This window comes from Amphiura filiformis, chromosome 7 (genome assembly GCF_039555335.1).
Source record: "Amphiura filiformis chromosome 7, Afil_fr2py, whole genome shotgun sequence".
NCBI lineage: Eukaryota > Metazoa > Echinodermata > Ophiuroidea > Amphilepidida > Amphiuridae > Amphiura > Amphiura filiformis.
The window spans coordinates 22,505,834-22,531,306 of record NC_092634.1 but is presented as its reverse complement, the minus strand read 5'-3'; the positions used below and the strand labels follow the sequence as shown (position 1 = coordinate 22,531,306).

Sequence of the window (25,473 nt, the reverse complement as noted above, 5' to 3'; positions counted from 1 at the left end):
CTAGGAAAGTTTCTTCAATGGGAGTATTTTACAAGTTATGGCAAGGCGTCAAGTTGTAGTCTGAGACTAGTCAAAAACACATTGTTATGATTTTAATTTCATGCTTCACACCTATCGAAAACATGGGGGAATCATGGTAGTGGTTTTTATGATGGGTTTGGGGATGGGAACTGAGAGGGGTAAAGGCAGTTGGAAAAAAAAATGTATATATATTTACAATAATTTCTTTCAATGCTTTTGGCACTTCCATTTACATGTATAATGTGAATGTTCAGTAGTCCTGACATCACTGCACACATACATAGAGCAGGCAGAGAATCCATAGATAGGATCTCTGGTAAATAACTAAGTTGCTTTGCAATACCGTACCATTCAGGATTCAGTTAGCATGATGAGGAATCAATTTTTATGTTTTCAGTTGGGATTCTTTGAGGTGGATCAAAACAATCAGAACTTCAAGAGGAAACTGTCCAAGAGAGAAAAGAAGGAGCAGAAGAAGAAGGAAAAACAAGCAAAATTAAAAGTGAGTTACAAATGATATCCTTACTACAATGTACAATCATGTATCTAGAGTGTATGCTATATCACTGTATTTAAAGTTGAACTTTTGATCATGTACACTGGGGTAGCTCTAACATGCGCCATGGGGTCATAGGCGCATTCTTTTAGCTTTTGGCGACAAAATTACCATTTAAGCTGCGATCACATAGAAGTGTACGGTATTCACTATACGAAATACGCTCATTCGATCAGGCTGAGTTCACATAGTATACTCCTATGTGAGTTCAGCCTGATCAAATGAGTGTATAGCGTATACCGTATACTTCTATGTGATCGCATCCTTAGAGGTTGCTAAAGGTAGGCCCGTTATCGATTGTCGAAAGTATCGATAGTCGGCAAATTCTAAGACTTCCAACATGTTGTTACACTCAATGGTAGTATCGATACACAAATGATATGGCACACCTGCTTAGATTATCCCAAATTACAGGGTCATTTTAACCCTATATTTCAATTGTTTTGGATCATAGTTCATAAAATTTCAAATTTTTGACCCCTTGTTTGAAAACATAGCGCTACCCTTGCATGTAAAATATCATATCAACTGATAATTTGTCTTATCTGTTTTAAATATCAGTGTTACTGTGTAGTAGCAATTTACTGTTTTATCTGGAAAATGTCAATTGTCTTGAGTGTACAATACATAATCAAGAACTTTCATTCAATTGCGGGAAATTCAGTACTTTTTGTGAGGGAAACATTTGGTGGTTAAACCTGTTGTAATACATACACGTGTATATGTTTCTGAAGAAGCGTGTAAAACTGAAGTGGGAATTACGATATATTTTAATTAACTAGCAAATAATAATGATAACTATTACCGTAATTAAGTATCATCATCGATCCACTTTTTGCACCATAATTACAGGCAAAGGAGGAAGGTACTTCAGGAGAGAAACTATATCATGATTTGTCCAAATCTCGCTTCACTAGGACCATATCCAATCCAGATGTTGTAATGAGAAGGAGGAGGCAGCAAAAGTTAGATCAGATGAAGAAATTTCAAAATAGACCTGACTCAGGTAAGTTAAAAGAAAATGGCTCCTCATGTAGGGAAGCAGAAGATATTCATAACCCTGATCCAACTCAAACTCACTAAATCTCCTTTGGAAAATCACTGCGCATGCATGCATTCCGTGATGCCATGACACAATCAGCCTAAGTCATATTCGCTGGCCGAGCCAGGGAAACCCCTGCTTGGCTACAGGTCGATGATCTTCTGCTTGGCATTTGAGGAGTCCAAGGTTTGAATCATCTCTCCTTTTTTCTTTGCCTTCCGATAGCGAAAAACCATGGGTTCCGTTAGGGTTAAGGGTCATGAACTATTCTGTTCTGAAGACCCTTTTTCCAAATAAAATTTGGTGGAGGTCTAAAAGCCATAAAGATTTTGTTGTAATGTCAGGTTTGTATACATTTGGAAGGGAAAATTCTTAAATTCCCAAAGAGTGATGGTTCAGGACCAGCCTTGCAACTTTTTGTTTACAATCTGAACTACATATGTAATATCTGCCTGCAATATATTTTCTGCTGAGTGGAATATGCATTGTCTTTTGCGTGGTCAATTCGTAATTTGTCATTTTTGAAATTGCACGAATTTCCGAACAACGGTTCCTACGCTCACGATGATTAAACTTTTGATATCAAATTTGGTATCAACCTTCGAAGGAAAGTGTATAGAAAATTATTATACAAATTAACTTGCCATAAACTCATCAGACTCTGATTAAATGGGGACGGAACTACTGGAGACTTTTTAATTTGGCTGTGTTTAGATCTATAGGCCAACCATACACTCTTTTCAGTTTACTGATGCAAGTAAACCCCATCACCAGACAACAGATAATTTGTTGTTTGTTTGTAATCTTAGATGTCTGTCGACAGCTGCCAATTGAGAACATCTCCTAGATAGAGCTTTTGGAATAATGAAATAGGAACAGCTCTCTCACCTTAATCTAGTTGTAGTCAAGCAACCATGTTGGTTTGATGTTTAGGAAACTTCCCACCAGGCTCCCATAATATTTTACAACCCATCCAGTTGCCTTTTATGTAGACTTGGGGAAAATACTTCTTGAAAAATTAAATTTATTTCAAACCTTGTCCCTCACAAAATTCATGACATTTTAATCAAATGAGGACTTGTTAAGTTGGGTTCCATTGTTTTGTTAGGTGAGAAATTTATTAAAGTCACTCCAGGGCTCAAAAAAATATAAGGGGATGGGGCAATTTCCATATCCCCCGAAGCAATGATAAATTAGCATTAAATAGAAAATTGATCAGATTTCTGGACATAATTTTGAAAATGCACCCCTTCTTTTAACATGTTTCTGAAAAAGGCAACTAAACCATATAAGGAGCACATAAATGCAAGTTTATGCAACCCAAATCTGCTGCACATCCGGATACCCATCCACTATTGGGTCTGTGCCTGTTGATGTGGTCAGTAGGTGAGAAGTCCCAAGAAATATGTAACTGTCGACCAGCAATCAGTTATGCTTGGTTGAGGGTGAAATGTATCCTTTAAAAATGATTTATAAGGCAGTAATCTAGTTCTGCCATTGGAAGTAACATCTATTTACTCCACTGACCCATTTACTTGGTCTTGGCACATGGTCTACTTCATCATGTCGATTATTGAGTACACATGGCGCTGTCTGTTTATAGGCCTACATGTAGACCTACAATAATCTATGAAAAATAGATTGTTAATTGGAATCTGAATCCTGCTCACCCTTCACAGTCATACAACTCAGGCCAAATAAAAAGTGTTTGTTTGGCCTCACTTGGTTTGAAAAAAAAACCAGTTTGGTTGTAAAAACTTTGGCAATTTGCATTCAACTTTATAGCCGAAAATTCGACTTTTGGTATAATGATGGGTCCAAGTTTCTTGCAAAATTGGTACATGGACGATGTACTTTCAAATTTTCAGCAGCACACCCCTACCCCTACCCCCAGGGTTGAACCACCAACCACTTTTAAAAGATAGCAATGTCACAGAACTTTCCATTGATTTGATAGCATACATATAATACTGGTACATATCTCATTGATTTGATAACATAAAGTATATCTTCACTGGATGCAGAATGTAGCAAGTGGGTGGAACATTAGCATCAGCCATTCTAAAAAAACCTGCATGGTATAGAAACAAGTTATTTGCAGACCAATAAATATGTCGTTATAAAAGAGTAATGCATAAAATTACATTTGATTGCATAGGAATCCCTAGGTAATAAAAAGCACTCTCCCATGGATGACATTTTTTTTCTCTCTCTCATTTTCTGTGGCTACACATACATTTGTAGCATGCGTTCAAAAATGTACATGTACAGTATTCAGTAGACTATAAAAGTTCAGCATGACAGTCCAACAATTCACAATAAATAGGATTTAAGTGAAGGATGTTAAAGAAACAAACAATTGACACAAAACCAAAAATCAAAAATCAGGTAGATGGTATTCTTGGTTAAGTTTGAAATTGTATTTTTTATATAATTGCAGGATTTTTACAAAATTTCCTATGAATTTGATTTAGCCTAACATAGCAATTCACTGCAAAATTGCAACAATTAAACAACTGAATAATCATGAAATGTGGCTGTGCTAAATAGGGACCTTACCAGAAAGTTTTGTGGATGCCTTCCAGTGACCAAGGCAGGTATTTGTGGTGGGATTGTGGTACATTTTTCAGTACTTAAACAGTAATCAAACCAACTTCCAGTAATCAAGCCAACTTTATTATGTTTAGAAATGTCTGTTTCAATTAAATACATGTACAGCCGTAGTTCAAAGTCCACTTGGTGAATAACCTCAGTACTTGCAGAATTGGATAATGTTCAAACTATGCAGTAGTCATGGTAGTTATTATAAAATGATTCCATGAATTTTCTGTTTCTTTAAAATCTCATAGATAATGAAAGTGTTGAAAGCAATTGTAAGTTTTGGATCCCCCCTTGCTGGGTCATCTTTCTTCCATGTCCTATTATATCACCCCGGGGGAGTCACTCACATTGTGGCCTGTACACCATCCGCGATAATAAAAACGCATCAAAGTGTAGTTTTTCGTGGGTAGGCATGATACGCGCTTATCGTGTTTAGGGTGTCAAAAACATGAAAAATTTGAAAAAAGGGTAGCAAAATGTGCTAATACGTGGAAAGGGCATATATGGAGAGATAAATATGAAGGAGGAAAAGATCTTCAAAAAGCATGTGGTTTTACTAAGCTATCCTTCTTTAGGGTATGAAATTTGATGCAAGGAATAAAATTCCTGTTTTGTGTGAAAACAGGCATGTGTTACCTGTTTAGGGTATCGTTTTAGCCAAGGGTTAAATCCTTGTTTAGGGTGCTTTTCAAAAGTTGATTATCACGGATGGGTGTACAGGCCACAATGGGAGTGACCCCTCTGGGTATATCACTCATACATAAATTCTAGACAGTTCATTGGTTGATTGCCATTTATCATTTTTACCATCACCCTCTCTATGTGATAGTTTTTACCATCATAGTGCTGCGCCGTAGTGCGCCTGCGCCAGGCCGTGCGCTGACTCTTAGACTCGCCAATTTAGTTATGGGACACCAAAATCGGTAAAACATGGTGAAATGTTGATGAAAAAATGTATTCCTATCTTAAATGGTCGCATGTCATAAGTTGGGTATGCAAAAAGGGTGGAGGGATTACACTTTTCTGAAAATTGCGATACAAATTTGATTGGCTTTCCGTAACCCCATATCCTACAGCAGTGGTTGATACCTCATTTTAAGCCTAATTTTATACTCTTTCAGTCTACTGAAGCATATAATTATACATTATTCAGTAAAAAAATAACATCAGTTGAAATGAAAAATGCCAGGGGGAGGAGCAGGCGGATGCGGAGCAGGCGGATGCGGGAGTGTGCAAAATAATAGGGCCTAAAGATGGTAAAATTCACATGTCAGCATGTCAAAACTACTGGTTACTTTTTCAAATCTAGTGAGAGTATGATGTATTGACAGCTTTGAATGTTGAATTTGTACAACTAAACCAATTACTAACTACTTAAGGTGGTACTACACCCCCTGATAAATTTTGTGACTAATTTACATTTTTCTCAAAAAGTAACTACACACTGGTAACTGGTAATATAATCTGGTAGATTAATTGAAAGGAAAAATACTGCAGAAAGAGGGGTGGCATTAAAATGTAAGGTGGCTGTCACAGCGGGAAATTGTAGTAGGTCATAGTGTGGAGGATTTCCTGGTAAAAGGGGCTTGAATGATACTCGAATGTAAGTTGGTGATAAACAATTTCTAAAACTGACTTTCAGCACAAAAATCCAACTATAAACCTTGAATTTTTTTCAATGTGTGACACACATCTTCATCAGAAGAAGTCCTAGGATGTTGTGATGGACTTGCCCTTTTGTTGATCATTGGCAACTTTTGGTCGAATGAGGGCGTTATAGAGGGTTGGCAATTCCAGTCCTTGAGCAAGATTTAGTTCTGGCGTTTTCTTCTTGATTTGGAGGGCCTCCCGCACTAAACTAAAATTCAAGGTTTATAGTTGGATTTTTGTGCTGAAGGCTTGAATGGTATTACTTTTTATTCGTTTTATTAACCCTAACACCCATAAATACCACAAAACACCACGATGAAAACCACTGCGCATGCGTGAATCCCAGGGTCTGCGATGACGCAATCACCCTACAAATGTAAGTGTTAAATGCTCACGGAATTGCTGCCCGGGGCAGCATTACCCGTGTAGCTACCGGTCTGTGATCGTGTGCTTGGCATGCAGGGGGTCAAAGGTTAGAATCCCGGAGTGCCAAGTGACTTCTTTCTTCATCTTCTCTCCTTTTTCGTATCTTCTTTAACTTTCCAATATCAAAAAGCAGGGTTTGGTGTTAGGGTTAGATAAGATGTATTTTTCCAGAGATGTTAACCCTAACACCCATAAATACCACAAAACACCACGATGAAAACCACTGAGCATGCGTGAATCCCAGGGTCTGCGATGACACAATCACCCTAAGTGTTAAATGCTCACGGAATTGCTGCCCTGCATTATCCGTGTAGCTACCGGTCTGTGTTTGTGTGCTTGGCATGCGGGGGGTCAAAGGTTCGAATCCCGGGGGTGCCAAGTGACTTCTTTCTTCATCTTCTCTCCTTTTTCGTATCTTCTTTAACTTCCGATATCAAAAAGCAGGGTTTGGTGTTAGGGTTAATATCATAAAATTATTTTTGCGCAAGGGTAATGATAGTGGCTATACACTATCTTAAACTAAGCCAAGAATTCTCCGCGTTGCGGAAAATCGCGGAATTCGGAGGTAAAGCGGAAAATGCATTTCTGAGAAAAAAATAAGCAAAAATGACCTAGAAAAAAAAAAAAAGAAAATTTTCACAGCTCGAATATCCCACAATCCTTTGCGCGCCCGACTAAAATAGCTCTTGGGGCTTTCCCGGCCTTTTGTACGTGTTTCAACATGACTCAGACACATGCATTGCGCTGCTACTCGCTGGATTCTTGTGAAATTTTATCATGTCAGAAATGTGCTAAAATTACAAAGCGGAGAAAAGCGGAATTTAGCATTTGTAAAGCAGAAAATTCTTGGCTTTACACTATCTTTTCCTGTTTTTTTTTTTTTTTTTTTTTTCAAATTGAAATATGATTTTTAGGCTTTAAAATTTATGACTGTACTATTTTGAAACAAATTTTAATTAATTTTATTTTTTATTTATTTTTCAGGTGGAACACTGAAGATCTATGCACACTCTGTATTTCCCGAGGTGCCTTATAAAACGTTACTTGTGTCTGTGGATGAAACATGCGATGAGATCATCATGGAATCGTTGGAAAAATTTGGCAAAGAGAAAGCCAACCCTGATGAATATGTCCTTGTCAAGGTAATTATAACATATTTTGTTATTTTTCCAGCATGGATGGACATCCAAAGAGTTTCAAAATCAGAACCAGATAAATAAGCTTTGCAAAACTTTTGTAATTTTCAAATTAAATCTCTGTTGACTGTGCAATATGCTGCCATTTGAGTTGTATCGATCACATTTTGGCAGCCCACTGAAAAAGTTGTCATGTAGGTAAAATTTAGATTTCAAATACTAGTTTATGACTTCACAAGCCATGTAGGGGTGTCTTGGGACAAGAGATACCAAGGGAAAGATACTGGAGGTCACATCGATTGGATTCCTGGAATGTGAAAGTGCAAATTTTCAACTTTGCAAAGAAACTACAGATCTATGGCGAACAATTATTTTGGTGTGGTGGGTGGGTGTGCATCATGCATGTGTAACACAGCTGACAGATCTTTTCCATTTGTACTTGCATCAAAGATGCTTATTTTGTTTGAGTTTCTTTCCGGAAGTCAGTTTGTACTGAAATTCGTCCTCACAGGTAATAGGCATATTGCATAACAATAGATAGATACAGTTTGGAGGTTAATCCTTCTCAGATTAAACTAGAGGCAAATGGTGGTCATAGACCACAAACCTAGCTGGGGCATGTTGGTGTTGTGGAGGTATCTGACCCCTGCAAAATGTTCCAAAAATGTTCCCCTGTGATGAGGTTTGTTGTCACCGAGTTTTGAGTCCTGTACTCCTCACAGATGTCCAGAAAATGCAATTCTAAGATTTGACCCAGATGACCTTTGACCAGACACCTGCAAGATGTTCCATAATTCACCCCTGGTCATGAGTTGTCACCGAGTTTGAGCCCTGTACCTCTTACAGATGTCCAGATAACGCAATTCTAAGATTTGGCCCCAGAATGATGTCTTTTGAGCTGACTCGTGCAAAATGTTCCAATATGTTCCCCAGGTCATGAGGTTGTCACCGAGATTGAGCCCAGTACCCCTCACAGATGTCCAGATATTGAAATTCGCAAGATTTGACCCCAGCTGACCTTTGACCTGATCCATGCAAAATATTCCAAAATGTTACTCTTCTCATCAAGTTTATTGTCACTGAGTTTGAGCTCCGTACCCCTACATATTGCCAGAAAATGCAGCAATTCTAAGATTTGACATGACCCCTGCAAAATGTCCCCTGGTTGTGAGGTTTGTTGTCACTGAGTTTGAGCCCCATAAATACCCCTTAGGGGGCTATTATTTTCTTTGGAAGGAGGATCCCAAATATACAGGGGGTCATAAATTTTAGGAAAGAAAAATACGGGGGGGGGGGCATAATACTTTTGATGACCAAAATGTAGGGAGTCACAAGATGACCACAGATAGTGTGTTTATTTTATTCAAAACTAGCGGGAGCTATCTATCTATCTATACTATAATAATCATAAGCTCTGTCTGTCCGTCTGTGTGTCTGTCCGGCTATGCGTTTCGCCGCGCTTGGACGAATCGTTCCGATATTTCAGACATAGATGGGTACCGGGCGTGCGCTGTTTACCGGGTAGTTTTAAAGGTCATCGGAGGTCAAGGTCAAAGGTCAAAATTTCAAACTTTGTCCGATCGGGCCCAAACTTGGTGGGTGGGATCCTTGATACTGAGGGGAATATATGCCCAAATAAAATCGAGGTCGACCGAGGTCAAAGGTCATTACGGAGGGGTCAAATTTCAAACTTTGTCCGATCGGGCTCAAACTTGGTGGGTCGAAACCTTGGTATGAGGGGAGCATGAAAAACATTATATGGAGGTCATCCGAGGTTAAAGGTCAAAGGTCATGGATTTCAAACTTTGTCCTATCGGGCTTAAACTTGGTGGGTGGAATCCTTGATACGAGGGGAATATATGTGCAAAACAAAATTGAGGTCGACCGACGTCAAAGGTCATCTAGGGCCTAAATTTAAACTTTGCCCTATTGGGCTTAAACTTGATAGGTGGAATCCTTCGTATGAGGGGAGCATGAACAAAATTACACCCGAGGTCATCCGAGGTCAAAGGTCATCTGGGGTCAAACAGTATTGCTATCATGACAGTGCTCTCACAGCATCAGGGCTCTCACAGCTGCAGGTGCACTAGTACTACTAAAATAATAGCCGTTGTCTGTCTGTGTGTGTGTGTGTGTGTCTGTCCGGCTATGCGTTCCGACGCTTCGGCGATCGTTCGATATTTCACACATAGATGGGTATCGGGCGGCGCTGTTTACCGGGTGGTTTTGAAGGTCATCGGAGGTCAAGGTCAAAGGTCATAGGGAAAAATACCCGCATGGATCAAAGGTCAAAATTTCAAACTTTGTCCGATCGGGCCCAAACTTGGCAGGTGGGGTCCTTGATACGAGGGGAATATATGCCCAAAATAAAATCGAGGTCAACCGAGGTCAAAGGTCATTACGGAGGGGTCAAATTTCAAACTTTGTCCGATCAGGCTAAATTTGGTGGGTGGGATCCTTGATACGAGGGGAATATATGCCCAAAATAAAATCGAGGTCAACCAAGGTCAAAGGTCATTACGGAGGGGTCAAATTGCAAACTTTGTCCGATCTGGCTCAAACTTGGTGGATGGAATCCTTCGTATGAGAGAAGCATGAAAAACATTATATGGAGGTCATCCGAGGTCAACGGTCATGGATTTCAAACTTTGTCCTATCGGGCTCAAACTTGGTGGGTGGAATCCTTGATATAAGGGGAATATATGTGCGAAACAAAATTGAGGTCAGCCGAGGTCAAAGGTCATCTAGGGGCTAAATTTAAATTTTGCCCTATTGTGCTTAGACTTGATATGATCGAGCATGAAAAATTACATCGAGGTCATCCCAGTTCAAAGGTCAGCTGGGGTCAAAAAGTGTGTCTCTCATGCAGATGGTGCCCTAATAGCTACATGGCCATTACAGCTGCAGGTGCACTAATAGCCGTTGTCTGTCTGTGTGTGTGTCTGTCTGTGTGTGTGTCTGTCCAGCTATGCGTTCCGCCAAGACTTGACGCATCGTCCCGATATTGCACACATAGATGGGTACCGGGCGGGCGCTGTTTACCAGGTAGTTTCAAGGTCATCGGAGGTCAAGGTCAAAGGTCAAAATTTCAAACTTTGTCCAATCGGGCCCAAACTTGGTGGGTGGGATACTTGATATGAGGGGAATATATGCCCAAAATAAAATCGAGGTCGACTGAGGTCAAAGGTCATTACGGAGGGGTCAAATTTCAAACTTGGTCAGATCGGGCTCAAACTTGGTGGGTCGAAACCTTCAGTATGAGGGGAGCATGAAAAACATTATATGGAGGTCATCCGAGGTCAAAGGTCAAAGGTCATGGATTTCAAACTTTGTCCTATCGGCCTCAAACTTGGTGGGTGGAATCCTTGATACGAGGGGAATATATGCATAAAACAAAATTGAGGTCAAAGGTCATGTAGGGGCTAAATTTAAACTTTGCCCTATTGGGCTTAAACTTGATAGGTGGAATCCTTCGTATGAGGGGAAAAAAAAAAATTACACCGAGGTCTTAGGTCATCAAACAGTATCGCTATCATGCCAGTGCTCTCACAGCATCAGGGCTCTCACAGCTGCAGGTGCACTAGTAGAGTAAACAGGAGCAGTTAGTAAACGGGAGTGGTTAATAAAGATGTTGAACGGTGCTGATAAACATATTGTGTCTTGGACTAAAACATGAATAGAAATTATTATTATTACCCAGGTATAATTCTGGTTTACCCTGTGCACCCTGTGTTTTAGGGTTTGGTTAGGGGATGTCATTTTCTTCTTAAATCGGGGGTCGGTGACCGGAGTAAAATGTTTTATGACCCTCCTATTGCGGGCACAATTTTTTTAGACCCCCCTATGTTGGGTCGAAAATTTTATGACCCCCCCACCCACCCACTTCCACCTACACAGACTCAAGACAAATTATTCATTGCGGGAACAAAGGCGGGGAGCGCATCAAAACTTTTAGAGCAAAGAAAGTGTGTGGGGTGCGTTAAAATTTAATTGTGTGTGTAAAGAAGGCGCGCTATAGACTAATCCAAGTAGCCAAGTCATGGTCAGGATTTGGTCGGACATCTTTGGTAGCCGCTAGCACCAACCTGGTGCTTTGAGCGTCAATTGTGCAAATAAAAGCCGCCTAACACCTATAGAAGATGCAAGGACGAGGAGGGTTAATAGAATAATAGCTAATAATATATATAATGGAGATAATTCCGCAGGTAATCCCGTCGCATCTATTCATACATATAGCCCTTTTGTTCGCAAGTACATCAATGCATAGATACCGCGTGTATTAATCCGATTATTATGTCACTTCAACAGCGAATAGACCATGCTGTGTGTTTTGTCGAAGGAACTGTATTGTGTTATTCTTTTGTCTGCCTGTGTTTTCGCGGAAGGTGTAAAACGGGTGATGGAATGCAGTTTAAAATTTCCGCCAAGGCCGAATCATTTCACATTTTGAGTGCATTGTAGCCGACGGCTACCCAACTAAAGGCTGCTAGTCTGCAGGTGTAGGAATGCGTGTATTTGGATTCGTCTATATGCGCAAAATATCTGCATTATATAATGAAAGATTGTGTGCAAGAATACATGCACAGCGCGCGAAAAGTTTGAGTCACCAGCCCTTAATAATTCTATACCCCTATTTTGGGTGTTGAAAATTATAACCCCTATAATTGGTCTAAAAATTCTATGACCCCCACTCCCCAGTATATTCATGACCCCCCTTCCAAAGAAAATGACAGCCCCTTATAATTTAAATTTAAATTAGGGTTAGGATTAGGGTTAGGTTTATAAACGGTGAGGATTAGGGTTAGGGTTATAATTGGGGTTGCTTAGGGTTAGGGTTATACTTGTGCGCAGGGTCTACCAGAATTATTCCAATACCCATGAATAGTCCTGTAACCTATCACTAAATAGAATTAAATTAATTAAACTATGAATGATCAGTCTTACCTTGTTAGTACTAGCTAGTATTTCTCATTCAAGATCACCATGATTACAGAAAACAGCAAATGGGTGATAACCATGATAACAATAAAATGTACTGGTACCATTAACTCACAGATTATAAACATTTATCCACAGATTATAGAAGGAATTTTATCATACCACGATGCACTGACCAATTTTCATCTAACACTGAAACCTTTTAGAAATGCAGTTTTAACTTGTTGTAGGGCATAAGGTTGTGCAATAAAAATTATTTACAATATTACTTGTATACCCTGACCTATTGACCCCTTAAACAGCTCAAATGTTACAGTCCATGACATATATACTACATCAAATGTAATGTGGCACCACAATAGTGCTGCCGCGCACGCACAGTATAATACCCAGTGGACTCGGGAGGTATCATGAAGGGTTCCTGTCCTTCTTTTACAGTTACCAATTACTAGACTTTTAAAGGCTTTTATACTATTTTCCCCAACTTCATAAACAAACAAAAAAAAGGTAGGGAAAACAAATGAATTCATGTCCCGCATTCATGTAGGTCTATTCCATTTGCAAGCTATTTTTGTGTTATGCATAATCTTAAACCATGTTTAATTTCCCTGTAAAATACAAGAACACCAATTGTTAATGTTTTAAACCACACAAATTAGGAACTGGAATTCAAATATATATTAATGTTTAATCAAACAAAATAAGATACATACTCTAAGATATAAGTATAAAACAAACTAGAGGCAAATGGTGGTCATAGACCACAAACCTAGCTGGGGCATGTTGGTGTTGTGGAGGTATCTGACCCCTGCAAAATGTTCCAAAAATGTTCCCCTGTCATGAGGCTTTTTGTCACCGAGTTTTGAGTCCGTACTCCTCACAGATGTCCAGAAAATGCAATTCTAAGATTTGACCCAGATGACCTTTGACCAGACCCCTGCAAGATGTTCCATAATTCACCCCTGGTCATGAGTTGTCACCGAGTTTGAGCCCTGTACCTCTTACAGATGTCCAGATAACGCAATTCTAAGATTTGGCCCCAGAATGATGTCTTTTGAGCTGACCCGTGCAAAATGTTCCAATATGTTCCACAGGTCATGAGGTTGTCACCGAGATTGAGCCCGTACCCTTACAGATGTCCAGATATTGAAATTCAAGATTTGACCCCAGCTGACCTTTGACCTGATCCATGCAAAATATTCCAAAATGTTACTCTTCTCATCAAGTTTATTGTCACTGAGTTTGATAAAAAAATTCGGAAAAAAAAAAAATTCGGAAAAAAAAATTTCGAAAAAAAAAATTTGAAAAAAAAAATTTGGAAAAAAAAATTTCGGAAAAAAAAAATTTCAAAAAAAAAAAAAAATTTTGGAAAAAAAAAAAAATTCAGGAAAAAAAAAAAAATTTTGGAAAAAAAAAAAATTTCACAAAAAAAAAAAATTTTCGGAAAAAAAAAAATTTTCAAAAGAACAAAAAATTTCTATTTCCCTTCATTCTCTTCAAAAAAAATCCCAATTTCCCTTAATTCTCTTCAATTTCCCTTAACTTCCTCAATTTCCCTCATTTTCCCAAATTTCGGAATGAAACTCTTTTCCAGTATGGGGCGGTATAGGCCCTCCCCTCACCAAGTATCATAGCCATGCGACAAACAATGTAGACGTAACAGCATTTTTTAGCGTTTGTTACTAACGGACGGACTAACAGACGGAGAGACATGGTGACTTATTAATAGAGCTGCTACCCGCAGCTAACACCCGCAGCTAAAAACAATGATTCAAAAAGGCCAAACCATATCTTCACAAGTCAAATAATTCTTACATAGCATCAAGTCAGGGTTTCACAGTGGTTTGTTGCCAGCGGAAGAACCCGAACGATTACAATACCTAGCTGGGGGTGTAAACCCCCCCAGCTAGGTAAAAAACATGTGCAATTTCACTTTGTTGCCAGCGGAAGAAAACGGGAAGATTACAGTGGTTTGTTGCCAGCGGAAGAACCCGAACGATTACAATACCTAGCTGGGGGTGTAAACCCCCAGCTAGGTAAAACCCTAACATCAGAAGACAAGAAAATCCCCAACAATCATTTACTTAAGCAAAACATAGAGCCTGTAAACAAATGCTAGCTAGAGTTTGATATTAACTGCCATGATAATGGCACTGAAAGAATTAAAGTTCCTACTGCAAAGGAAACACATCTGATAGTTTCATATACCGGTACTAACATTGGAATTACTAATCAAGCCAAAAACACATTCATTACAAAGAAAGAGGCCAGAGAACACTTTCATTAATACAAAGAAAGAGGTCGGACATAACCATACAGAAATAAATGCTAAACATTTTAAAGCCTGGCTCATTAATCCCCTGTTTCCAAACATACCACCAAAGTCTGTAAAATACGGGTGCAAAATCAAAATCAAAAGATAAGCCAGAGCCTAATACTAGTACTTTTAATAGTAAACATAATATTAAACCTATAAATTTATACTACAATTACTGTTAAGGAGTGCCTTTAACACACCTGCATGGTTCATATCAAAAATCACATTTCTATTAAAAAAACCTATATAAATATGCCATTACTGCTTATTTCCACTGCATTGACATTCAACCTTAAAGAAAACCTTTGGCTTTGCAATGACACCTAAAGTTATTCACTTTGTTCATGTGCCCATATGCCATTATTTCAACTATTGCTTCCTACACAAACTACTGTCACTATTATCCAAGTTTTCTGCAACAACCTTTCAATTCCAACTAACTGCATCCAAAATCATATTAGCCATCAATCCTCCCACACATACATTCCCTGGGCTTGCAGAAACAACAGGTCATTAATTACCTTTTCAACTAATTAAGTGCCTTAGGTTAAATAACAAATTACAGTAACAAACTAACAAACACATTCATTCCTTTAGAAAAACAATGATTCAAAAAGACCAAACCATATCTTCACTAGTCAAATAATTCTTACATAGCATCAGTCAGGGTTTCATACTCAAAGGGTAACAAAAAAAAAACATGTGCATTTTCACTTTGTTGCCAGCGGAAGAAAACGGGAAGATTACAGTGGTTTGTTGCCAGCGGAAGAACCCGAACGATTACAATACCTAGCTGGGGGGTGTAAACCCCCCAGCTAGGTAAATAATATGCCATTGTATTGTAGGAAGGAATTTCAGTACAAATTGACTTCCGGTAGAGACATTCAGAATCCACATCTCTCGTAAACTTTATTACTTCATTATTTGAGCAAAAGAGAGAAAACTTTGCAATTTCATTGAAACACTGCCTAAGGCCAATTACAATTGATCCTTAGTTTCCTGTTTCCCTCGCGCGTCCAAAATCAAGAATGGAAAAATATTTAATTATTTTATTTTTATTTAGGTATTTTCATCTTTTAATTGACTTTGTAATTACTTTTATTTGCTAATATCTGTTTTTGATCATCTCAACTTTGATTATGAATATAAAACAAGAACATTGTAGGGTCCCCTACTAATATTAATGTAAAAAATCAATTATAAAGGTAAAATAATTAATCCGTAGTCTTAGTCAAAATGACCAAATGGACTGTTGATAATAGTCACGACCACATTTTCAAAATAAAGAAAGTAATAGATAATTAATAATTAATAGATAATTAATAATTAATAATTAAAAGTCGCCTCGTCCTTTATTTTCAAACTTGAAACAGGAAACTAAGAATTAATTGTGAAGGGCCTAATGCATGATGCACCATTTATCATGGGTGCATGCAGTTAGTCAGGTAGCAAGCTACTCCTGGTTTGTTGTTGCTTGGTGATACCACTGTGGAAGAAAGGTCAAGATTATTAACAGTAGGGTTATATTGGCTGCTATCCAAATAAATACCAGCTTTGTGAGTAGTTCAACAAGTTCACCTAGTAATGTCAGCCTTGTGCTTCACTCAATGTGATGACCCTGATTGTACTATGTTGGCCTTTGCCATGGAATGCCATTGCCATTGTGTAGGTGGATGCAATTACTGTGAAATGCTTTCATATTTTGCTTGATTTTTAAAAACATTTGAAACCGTCCACAGTTTACCAAATTATAGAAATTTATAGAAATGTGTTGTAAACAAAGATTAAAATAGAAATATGCATTTGAGTTCAAGAATGTTACCTTTTGAAACTTTCAAAAATCAGAAATGATATGAAATTATTTTAATGCAAATAAATATGTGGTACTTGACTCATACACCTGAAATGACTGTGACCATGGTTGTAGTAGGTGATGATGTGACTAGTTCAAATGACAGGTGCAATGTTACTCCCACTTCCTATTTGTTACCTGCTAAAACATTGATTACTTCTTTGTTTTGAACCAGTTTGTAAATTGATTGGTTGAGTTTAATAATAATCAGTAATTTCACATTCAATATGGATCGTGGGTAGTGGCTGAAAAAAGTTTGACTTTGTGCATGTCCACTTTTTTGTTAGTTTGGTGCAAAAGAATATTTGTATTCATAATAATTTTTTATTAACATAAACTTGCAAAAGTACGTCGTACATAATCATATTTCATGAAGATAAATAATAATGATCCATGAATCGCCCCTAACACTAGGATCCACAACATTCTCATCTATTTAGTGCACAGTTCTTTAACCCCAATACATTTGTACATTCATTGAATGACCTTTGAAAATTTGGGTACAAAAACTTATACTCTACAACTTGAGGTCAAATTTTGCTCTATGATTGTGTAATTGAGGTCATTGAACTATGCCATTGGGTTGAGGCCATTGTGGTCCATAGTGTAAGCAAGCTCCTTTGAACCAGTTGTCTTTTTGGACAATCTATGAAGGTGAAGACATGCTCCAAAATCAGAAGAAAGATGAATGGTGTAACAAATCTAACATAACTTTGTATACAGGGTGATTTAAAATGAACTGTACCCAATTTCAAAAATTAAAATAAAACACTTACCGACATTTAAATAATTTGGGTTTGAAAGCTGTAACAGGATAGTATGTTTCCTATTATTGGTGAAAAAATCATGTCTTTACCTTTAACGGTTTTGAAGAAAAGTAAATTCTTAGAAAACACACCAAAAACGATGTTGCACACGGATGAGTATTTTATTCAAACTATCTGTTCTACAGCATTTTGCTCACTCAACTGCCCTCAGACACTTTCAGTTCAACATATATAAATTGCACATGTTTTTTAAAAATGAAAAAATAAGATGAATTGATAAATAAATAGAATTAAAATTAAATACTTACGACATTTAAATTATTTTATATTGCAAGCTGTAATATAGTAGTAAGTAGTGTTTCCTATTATTGGTGAAAAAAGCAGGTCTCAATTACGAGTGTATGGATATTGCACCAACACAATTTCTATTTGAATTCAAATTTCCCTCTACAATTTCAAGTCAACGGGTCCTTTGTTCTACATGTATTATTTAACATGTAATCTTTGTAAACCTGACATTGTAATTGAACATCAATATTATTGATTTAATAATGCGAAATAACATTTGTCTTGGTTTTGCTGTACATGTACGTAGTCATGGTAGTTGCATTTTGTTACTGCGGTAGAGAACACGGATAAATTAGTTCCGTGTGTTGGTCTAAAAATGGGATGATAACTTGAAAATGTGATATCTTCTGACTAAAACCACTTATTATCAAAATTCAAAATTTCTACTACAGAACACTTATCACTGCTTTCTATGATAGGTTTTTGATATGTACAATCTCCGCAAATATATATAAAATATTGGGTGAAGTTGGGTACAGTTCATTTTAAATCACCCTGTATCAATGCTTTGGTATATTGTTGCAATGTGTGAGTCAATGACCCATGTCATTCCAGGCTAAGTGTAAACCCTTGAGGGTGGTGGGTGGGTGACTTCTTGGGATAGTGAACGGAAGAAGATACATGCACATGTAGGTATCCCCCATACTATGTAGAGGCTAGTAGTAGTGCAATCAGAATTCACAAAGCTCAAATGTTTTCCAACCTCTCACAAGGCCTCAACTCCAGTATTCAACTGATAATGGTAACCAACCCATGCCCACACTGGAAAAAATTACAAGGAAGGAAGAAAAAGATTCAGATTTGAAGATAAAATGATCAACGAAAATGCAACATTGCATCAAGATCTACTACAGTTACATTATATAGGCCTAGTGCAAATCTTTCTGTGATGGAAGTGAACCCTGAGGCCTACATGTCAGTGAAAGGGATCAAATCATAATCACCAGTGAGCTTTCTTGATGTAAACATGGACAGTCTGTCTGTAAAATTCAGTCTGACTCTGAGCAAAGAATACTTTAATTTAGTCTGATTGATAATTAGGCTGGGATTTTATGTTGATCTCTGTTTATAATAAGAAGGTATGGTATGTGGTTTGACAAGCATGCTGCTGGTGTCTAAACATAATTCCCCCCCCATCCATTCAGAAAGAAATATTCACTTATTATCGAGTAGAAAACCTGGTAGTAAAGAGGTTCTTCATCAACAGTTTGTAATGATTTTGAAATTAATTGCTCTACTATGATGGTCTGTTCAGGCACAGATCTTGGATCTGTGCTCCAGGTGATGCGCAGTGTAAAATGCAACAACATCACCCTGTTTACACTGCCTATAACCATGATAACAGCAATTTACCTTGAAACGTAAAAATAGTAACAGTTTATCCAACCATATTCCTCACTAATAGTGACAAGTGCCATGGCATATTTTTTCCCACTCTTGTCTCATCATTAACAGAAGCAAGGTTCAGATGGGAGGACAAAACTTAAAGGATCAGAACCCTTGATAGTTCAGTCAGGTGTAGATCATGTGGATGTACTTGGAAGTAGGATATTTGAATGGTTCTGTTATGATTCAACCAAGCTCAAACTCTTTGAGAGGTTGGGGATAGCTGAATCCTTGAGTGCACTCGTCTACTTGGCAGAAACTTGAAAGGAACTGTCACGATTCAACCGAGCTCAAGCTCAAACTATTTAACTCACGATAGCTGAACCCCTGAGTGCACTCATCTCGTGGTTTCATTGCACAACATTGTACTTGTACAGTGTACATGGATTGTATGGACACATCTTGAGATGACTGAGGATTTCATTTAATCATTCTGAGATTAAAATTAAACCCTTTGAAGATTATGCCACTGTGAACATAGCTAAAGTCAGTCTACCTTACAGGCATGCATGCATGTAAGCGATACCATTGCCATACCATTGCAGCAATCACACTGATTTCAATCCGTGCTGCATGTCACCAGTGGTGTAATTACGTATAGCCGTTGTCTAAATTACCTAGTGTTAGAGAGTAGAGTAGCATTTGACTGCCAACCATCACGTATTGGATGCTGGGGTGTGTGTGGCAGGTGGTTTAGCCCTCTGGTGCGATAACCAGGCTTTAATTATTTGCTGCGTGCCCTCCCTTGTTTCGATTTTAATATTGGAGTCGTTCATTGTTGCTCTCCAGCTTGCTAGTACATTTTTGTATCATAATGTATTCAAATGATCTTTTCTTTATCAGAGTTTAAATTATAAAAATGCTCAAGGTTGCTTCTTTCAATACTAAATTACTGGGTTGTATTTTTTTTATTTCCTATATTTTGCTTTCTAATGCCAAATTGTAAAGTTTCAATTCAGTTTAGCAACTACAAAAATATATCTTAATCCTGTCTTTGTTTCAAAATTAAAGCCAAAACAAAACAACATTATGTTTACCCCCAGGGGACCATTTTGTTGACCTCAATTTTGCATGAAACAAGTAATTATGCGATGGATCAGTGAATAACGAAGTGTGATATTTTCACAGTTTTTATTTCCATGATTCAAACTGTTCAACTCAGTTTTATCAGAGAAGATGAGAAGATCTCATCTTCTCTGGTTTTATGTTAGGCCTAAACATTCAAGTCTACATGGGTAGAAATATTTTTCGCTGGCTTTTAATTTTGCGGTTCTGGAATTAACTGGCAAATGCACAAAAATTGGAACCTCTCCACAATTTGCCCACAATACAGTATTGTAATGAAGCCCAGATACTGATCATTTACAAAGGTCATTGTTCTAAGTTCACTGACAGGGGCATGGAGGACGCAGCTCAGGTCTGAAACAGCAATTTGAATTGCAAATTTAGTAGTCCTATTAACCTTTGGCTTGGTTCTTAGACTGGAAAAGAAACAGTAGAAAGATGGATGTATGTATGGCTATGTGATAGCCAGTGTAGCAACATATTATTAAGCAAAGTAATTGGCAAGAAGTCCATGAAAATGATATGCAAGCAAGCTATAACAGCATTATTTCACTTCTGAATGTTAACTTTGATTGTCTTGACCGAGTATGATCCCTTAGAATTATTGAAATTCTTTCATGATATTCTTGTGTAGACTGTATAAAGTACATATTTCAACACTTGTAGCCTCTTACAATTGGTAAAAAGATCACCCATTTCCCACTTTACACAGAACGTGACAGTATGTTATTGTGTCAGTGTCAAGCACAATGAACCTATAACATAGGTTATTTTCACATCTGGAAATGGAGATATTTTAGGAAGAGGGCAAAAGAGGACATGAAGTGACAGCCAGAAAATTTGTTATGACATTTTGTATACAATTTTTGAGGCTACTGTCACATTTGTTTGGCATCAAATGGAATACTGGACTAGAGTGTCCCTGCAGATGTAATCAATGCCACTTGAAAAGACTGCAAAAGTAATTATTTCTGCAGTACATTTGATCATATGATTTGATTAGGTTTAGACTTTTCTAACATACAGCATAGACTCTGAAGACACACTACACAGGCCTCCCCACACACACCCTACACACTGTGCAGGGGCTCCGGAAGATGTTAAATATTGGGGGGGGGCCCAATGGTGCCTGGCCAAAATTATTGGGGGGCCCCAATGGTAATTTTCCATAGGCATCCAAATTATTGGGGGGCCGATAAAAAAATAATAACAAAACAAGAGAAAGTTTTGTGTGAAACAAAATATTTTGGAATGCAAGTAAAGTTTACTGTTGAAGTCAAGAATCTAGAGTATCCAAACTACATGTAGTAGACATGACTTCAGGACACATACTTGAAATGGATGATGTGAAACCTCTTTGACAAGCTGGGTGATAGGAGGAGTCTAATTGGAAGTCCATCCTTTGTTCAAGTTTAAGTACAATATACCTAGGGCTATTCAGACAGGGGTGTGATCCAGTCATAGGTTAATATCAGAACTTGTAAAAGGGATGTATTTGTCAAATTGCGCTGATGAGCAAGGAATACTGGAGTAGATTTGTGTTCACATCAATAAAGAGTCTAGGATGGAGAAGGGCTCTTGAAGGTGGCCTTTGTTGAAAAGTTGCCGTACTTTGTGTCAGGGTTTGTTATTGTCAAAGACTTATTCATGTTTAACCAGGTTGGCCAAGGATAAGTTGAAATCATGTTGTACCTAAGGAGGAATTGCAACCTTAAACTTTTCAAGCGATTTGTTCCGGTAAGTACTGAAATACAGAGGAGAGCAGTGTGTGAACTCCAGCTCCAGTATAGTAGTGCAATTTTAGAGCATCAGCATGTGATTTCGGCGCCATCACATTACAATTTACATACGTAAAAGTCGTGTAGTTTACATCATTCAAAGATAATGCTCATCATTTGAAAAATACTTTTCTACAGCAAGTGAAGACTGTATAAAGAATTGGAAGCAACCTACATGGACAAACAAAGTCTCATGAGTCTATATAGGCTCTATTTTACAGGGAGAGCGTGGCCTATGGTTAGGATTCTTGCCTTATACTGCATAAGGTCCCGGATTCAATTCCAGGCGATGGAGATTTGCTGGGATATTGACTTGGGGAAAAATGTCTGAAATTAATTGGCAACTTCTGATTGATTAAATTCAGACTTCCGCTCTCCCTGTGGTACATTTAGAATTGGGTAAAATGATCATGAAAGTACTCCGTCCTTCAGAGGGGACGTTAAGAAGTCAGTCCTGTGTACAGAAAGCCATACCTGTACATATGCGTCTCACAGCCCATTTCGAAAAGAGTAGGGTGTTAACCCCTGACTGTTCCCAACCTGTCCCGGTGTTCAAATGGACCCCAATGGAAATCAGGCATGAGAATGTTCAGTTTTGAATTCTTTTTTTTTAGTCAAAATGTCAGCAACTTTATTTAATTTCAGCCTGTTTTGGGTACTTTTGCCCAATTTCACATGTATTTTCATTTTTTTTTTTTAGGAATAGGAAAGTACAGTCTCATGCCTGGGAAATAAGCTGCAATAGAGGGTTTTTTTCTTTGGTTATCCAGGGTAGTCGAAACTCGGAACAAATCAAATAAAAATAATCATGGAATTAATTTCCCAGACACAAATGAATTTGAACTTAATTTGGCCCAGATATTTTTGGCCCTTTTTTCTAAAAATTTACTTTTATTGCCAGTTAAACTAACTATAAGGATTAGGATTTAGCCCTGTTTCGTTTGGCAAAACAAGATAATATTTTCATAATTCCCCAAAAAAAATTGTGCTGTACTTCTTTGGAATAGGGAGTACATGCGTAATTGTACATGTCATAGAATACTGAAGTTGAATGCAGCATGACCCCTTGGAAGATAGAGTTGTTATCGCCAGCTCAACTGAATAACATTTTTTATGGCTAACACTACAAGAATCGTGAAGAAAGTCAACAATGTGAACGCGTTCAATATTATTTCTAGAATGCAGATATTCAATGCATTTCAACCCTGACACTTTCTAGGTGACTGGGCTTTTGGACATGGGAAACTGTCTGAAACCTTGCATGCATGGGATAGTCCTGTGCTATACAATGATGAATCAATTTTGATATGGCTGAAAGGACATAGATAGGGTGATATCTTGCAGATAATTGTGGCAAAATTATATGAAATTATTATATGAAGATGGCCAGTATTTCACACTGACTGACCCTTTGCTGCTAGCCAACAGGGGACTGTCTGTAAAGAGTAATTAGTCTGAACAGTAACAATTATTCTGACCAGTAACAATTGCATTGCTGTTCAAGTATGTAGGAATTCAGCAATTAGTACTATAACTACTATCAGTTCATAATATTATTAGCCTCGCATAATTAGGTTTAATTATTTGAAGTACTGTTTGTTTTTGCACTTGGCTCATTATGTACATGTATAATTACCATTGACCATCAAAATTGATGACCAGAAGTAATTGATTATTTAGAAACTTACTGTCTAGTTAGCAAATTATAGAAACTGATTCAGGGACCTTCAGAGTATGTCCAGTAGAACTTGATTGTAATGTTCAAACTATGTATCTATAGGCCGATGTTAGCGTGAGCAGAGCGCTACAAATGTACATGCAAATTCTGAGAAGAGGATAGTACAGCCATGACTCTCACTAGAGCTACAGTACAATACATCTACATTGTAAAGGTAGTAGCCAAAAAGTGGTAGTACATCTGATGTACCACTTTTTGGCTTCTACCTTAATAAAAAAATCCTTTAAAAAAGGAATGGGGTGCCCAATGGAGGATTCTAACTTAAAAAGCATATAAGATACATTGATACGGATGCCACCAATAGAACAAGAAGATTTGCCCCTTCATTTTGCATACCGCTTTGTCCAATTTTTTTTCTCATTTCTTCACAAAGTGCAAAAAACCACACAAAAAATGCAATGGGTGTAATACCCCCTTAAATGTTTTTCCAATAAGTTGTCTAGCAAATATGTACACTTACATATCCATATACATTCTTGTTGTTCATAAATTGAATTAGATTTGTGGTCTGATCCATTTTGATCATGTTGACTAAAAATAAAACTTGGGATGTTGAGCTAGATTGCATGGTGATGACAATCATACATGACGTTAAAGTGTTTGTAGCAGCAAATAAGAAATATTTTTTATATCGCATAAAAAAGTCAGCCAAACGCAGGATATGAACATGTACTGGAAATCGTCGGATAGCTTGTGACAGCAAGCAAGATGCATGGTGCTTGGGTTGTGACTGCTGTTAGGCGCAAACTACCGAGAAAAGTATGGATACTTTCACCAATTTTCTCATCATCTGTGTGTACATTTGTTTTACATCTTGTAAACTGCCCAAGTTGCCATTTTACCACAGTATGCAAGCTTGAGCTTGATGAAGATTCTTTCACTCCTTCATTGTGTATCTGGATTCATACATTGTAGCAGCTCTATCCTATTCTACTAATTTTACATTTTTACCCATATTTTACAGGTGGTGGTACCCCCTGGAGAGGATCCCAATGAGTATAGTAAAAGAGGAGATTGGGGTAAGGAGGCCATCATGGATGGTGATGAGTCCCCACTCGGTGATGTCATGAGATGGCCGGAAAGCAGAGGTAAGCTTATTCTGAAAATGGTGTTGCTGTTGCAGCATAATCTATGTTCTTTGTATCCTTCTATTATTTATTTTCCCCGCTGTTTTTTATGTCCCTCAGTTTGTGACCTGTTCTGAAATGACTCAAAGCTTCTGAAAATATTTTCAGAATATTACACTTCAGAATGTGATAACATACACTTACACCATCTGACAATCATATTCGATAGGGGCCTATTCACTATTGTTTTGGTTGATCATACAAAAACAACAAAGTTAATTTCAATGCTCAAGTCACTTCCAAAACCCATGAGAAATATCAAGTGCATAATTTCAGCAAGCTTTGGTTACTATCAAAACTAAGCTGCACACTCAAAAATATTTGTTCAGTTTTAGAGAAGTCAGGTTTTGAGCAGTGTTCAATATTTATTGTTGGAGCAACTCAAAAGCTCAAAACAATGGTATCCGAATTCATATCACAAGTGATTGAATAGGAGTATTTAAAAGATGAAACAAAAAACACCTGCCATAGACACTATGGACCACAATGGCCTCATCCCAATGGCATAGTTCAGTAACCTTAATAAAACAGTAATAGGGCAAAATTTGACCTCAAGTTGAGTTTTTGTACCGAAATTTTCAAAGGTTATCCAACGAATGTACAAATATATTGGGGTTAAAGAACTGTGCCTTGATAGATGAGCATGTTGTGGATCCTAGTGAGATAGAATACAGCGACTCTTGGTCATGTATTCATAATTCGGAAAATCATTTATGCACATAATA

At 37.7% G+C, this 25,473-nt stretch overlaps 1 protein-coding gene across 1 annotated transcript in view; it reads left to right on the top strand.

Moving 5' to 3' along the window:
- Window positions 1–25,473, top strand: part of LOC140157719 (uncharacterized) — a 68,448-nt gene that overhangs the window by 6,787 nt on the left and 36,188 nt on the right. Inside the window, 4 exon segments of the mRNA XM_072180962.1 lie at window positions 419–523; window positions 1,430–1,583; window positions 7,281–7,438; window positions 24,586–24,709. Coding sequence (XP_072037063.1) covers window positions 419–523; window positions 1,430–1,583; window positions 7,281–7,438; window positions 24,586–24,709 — 541 coding nt within the window.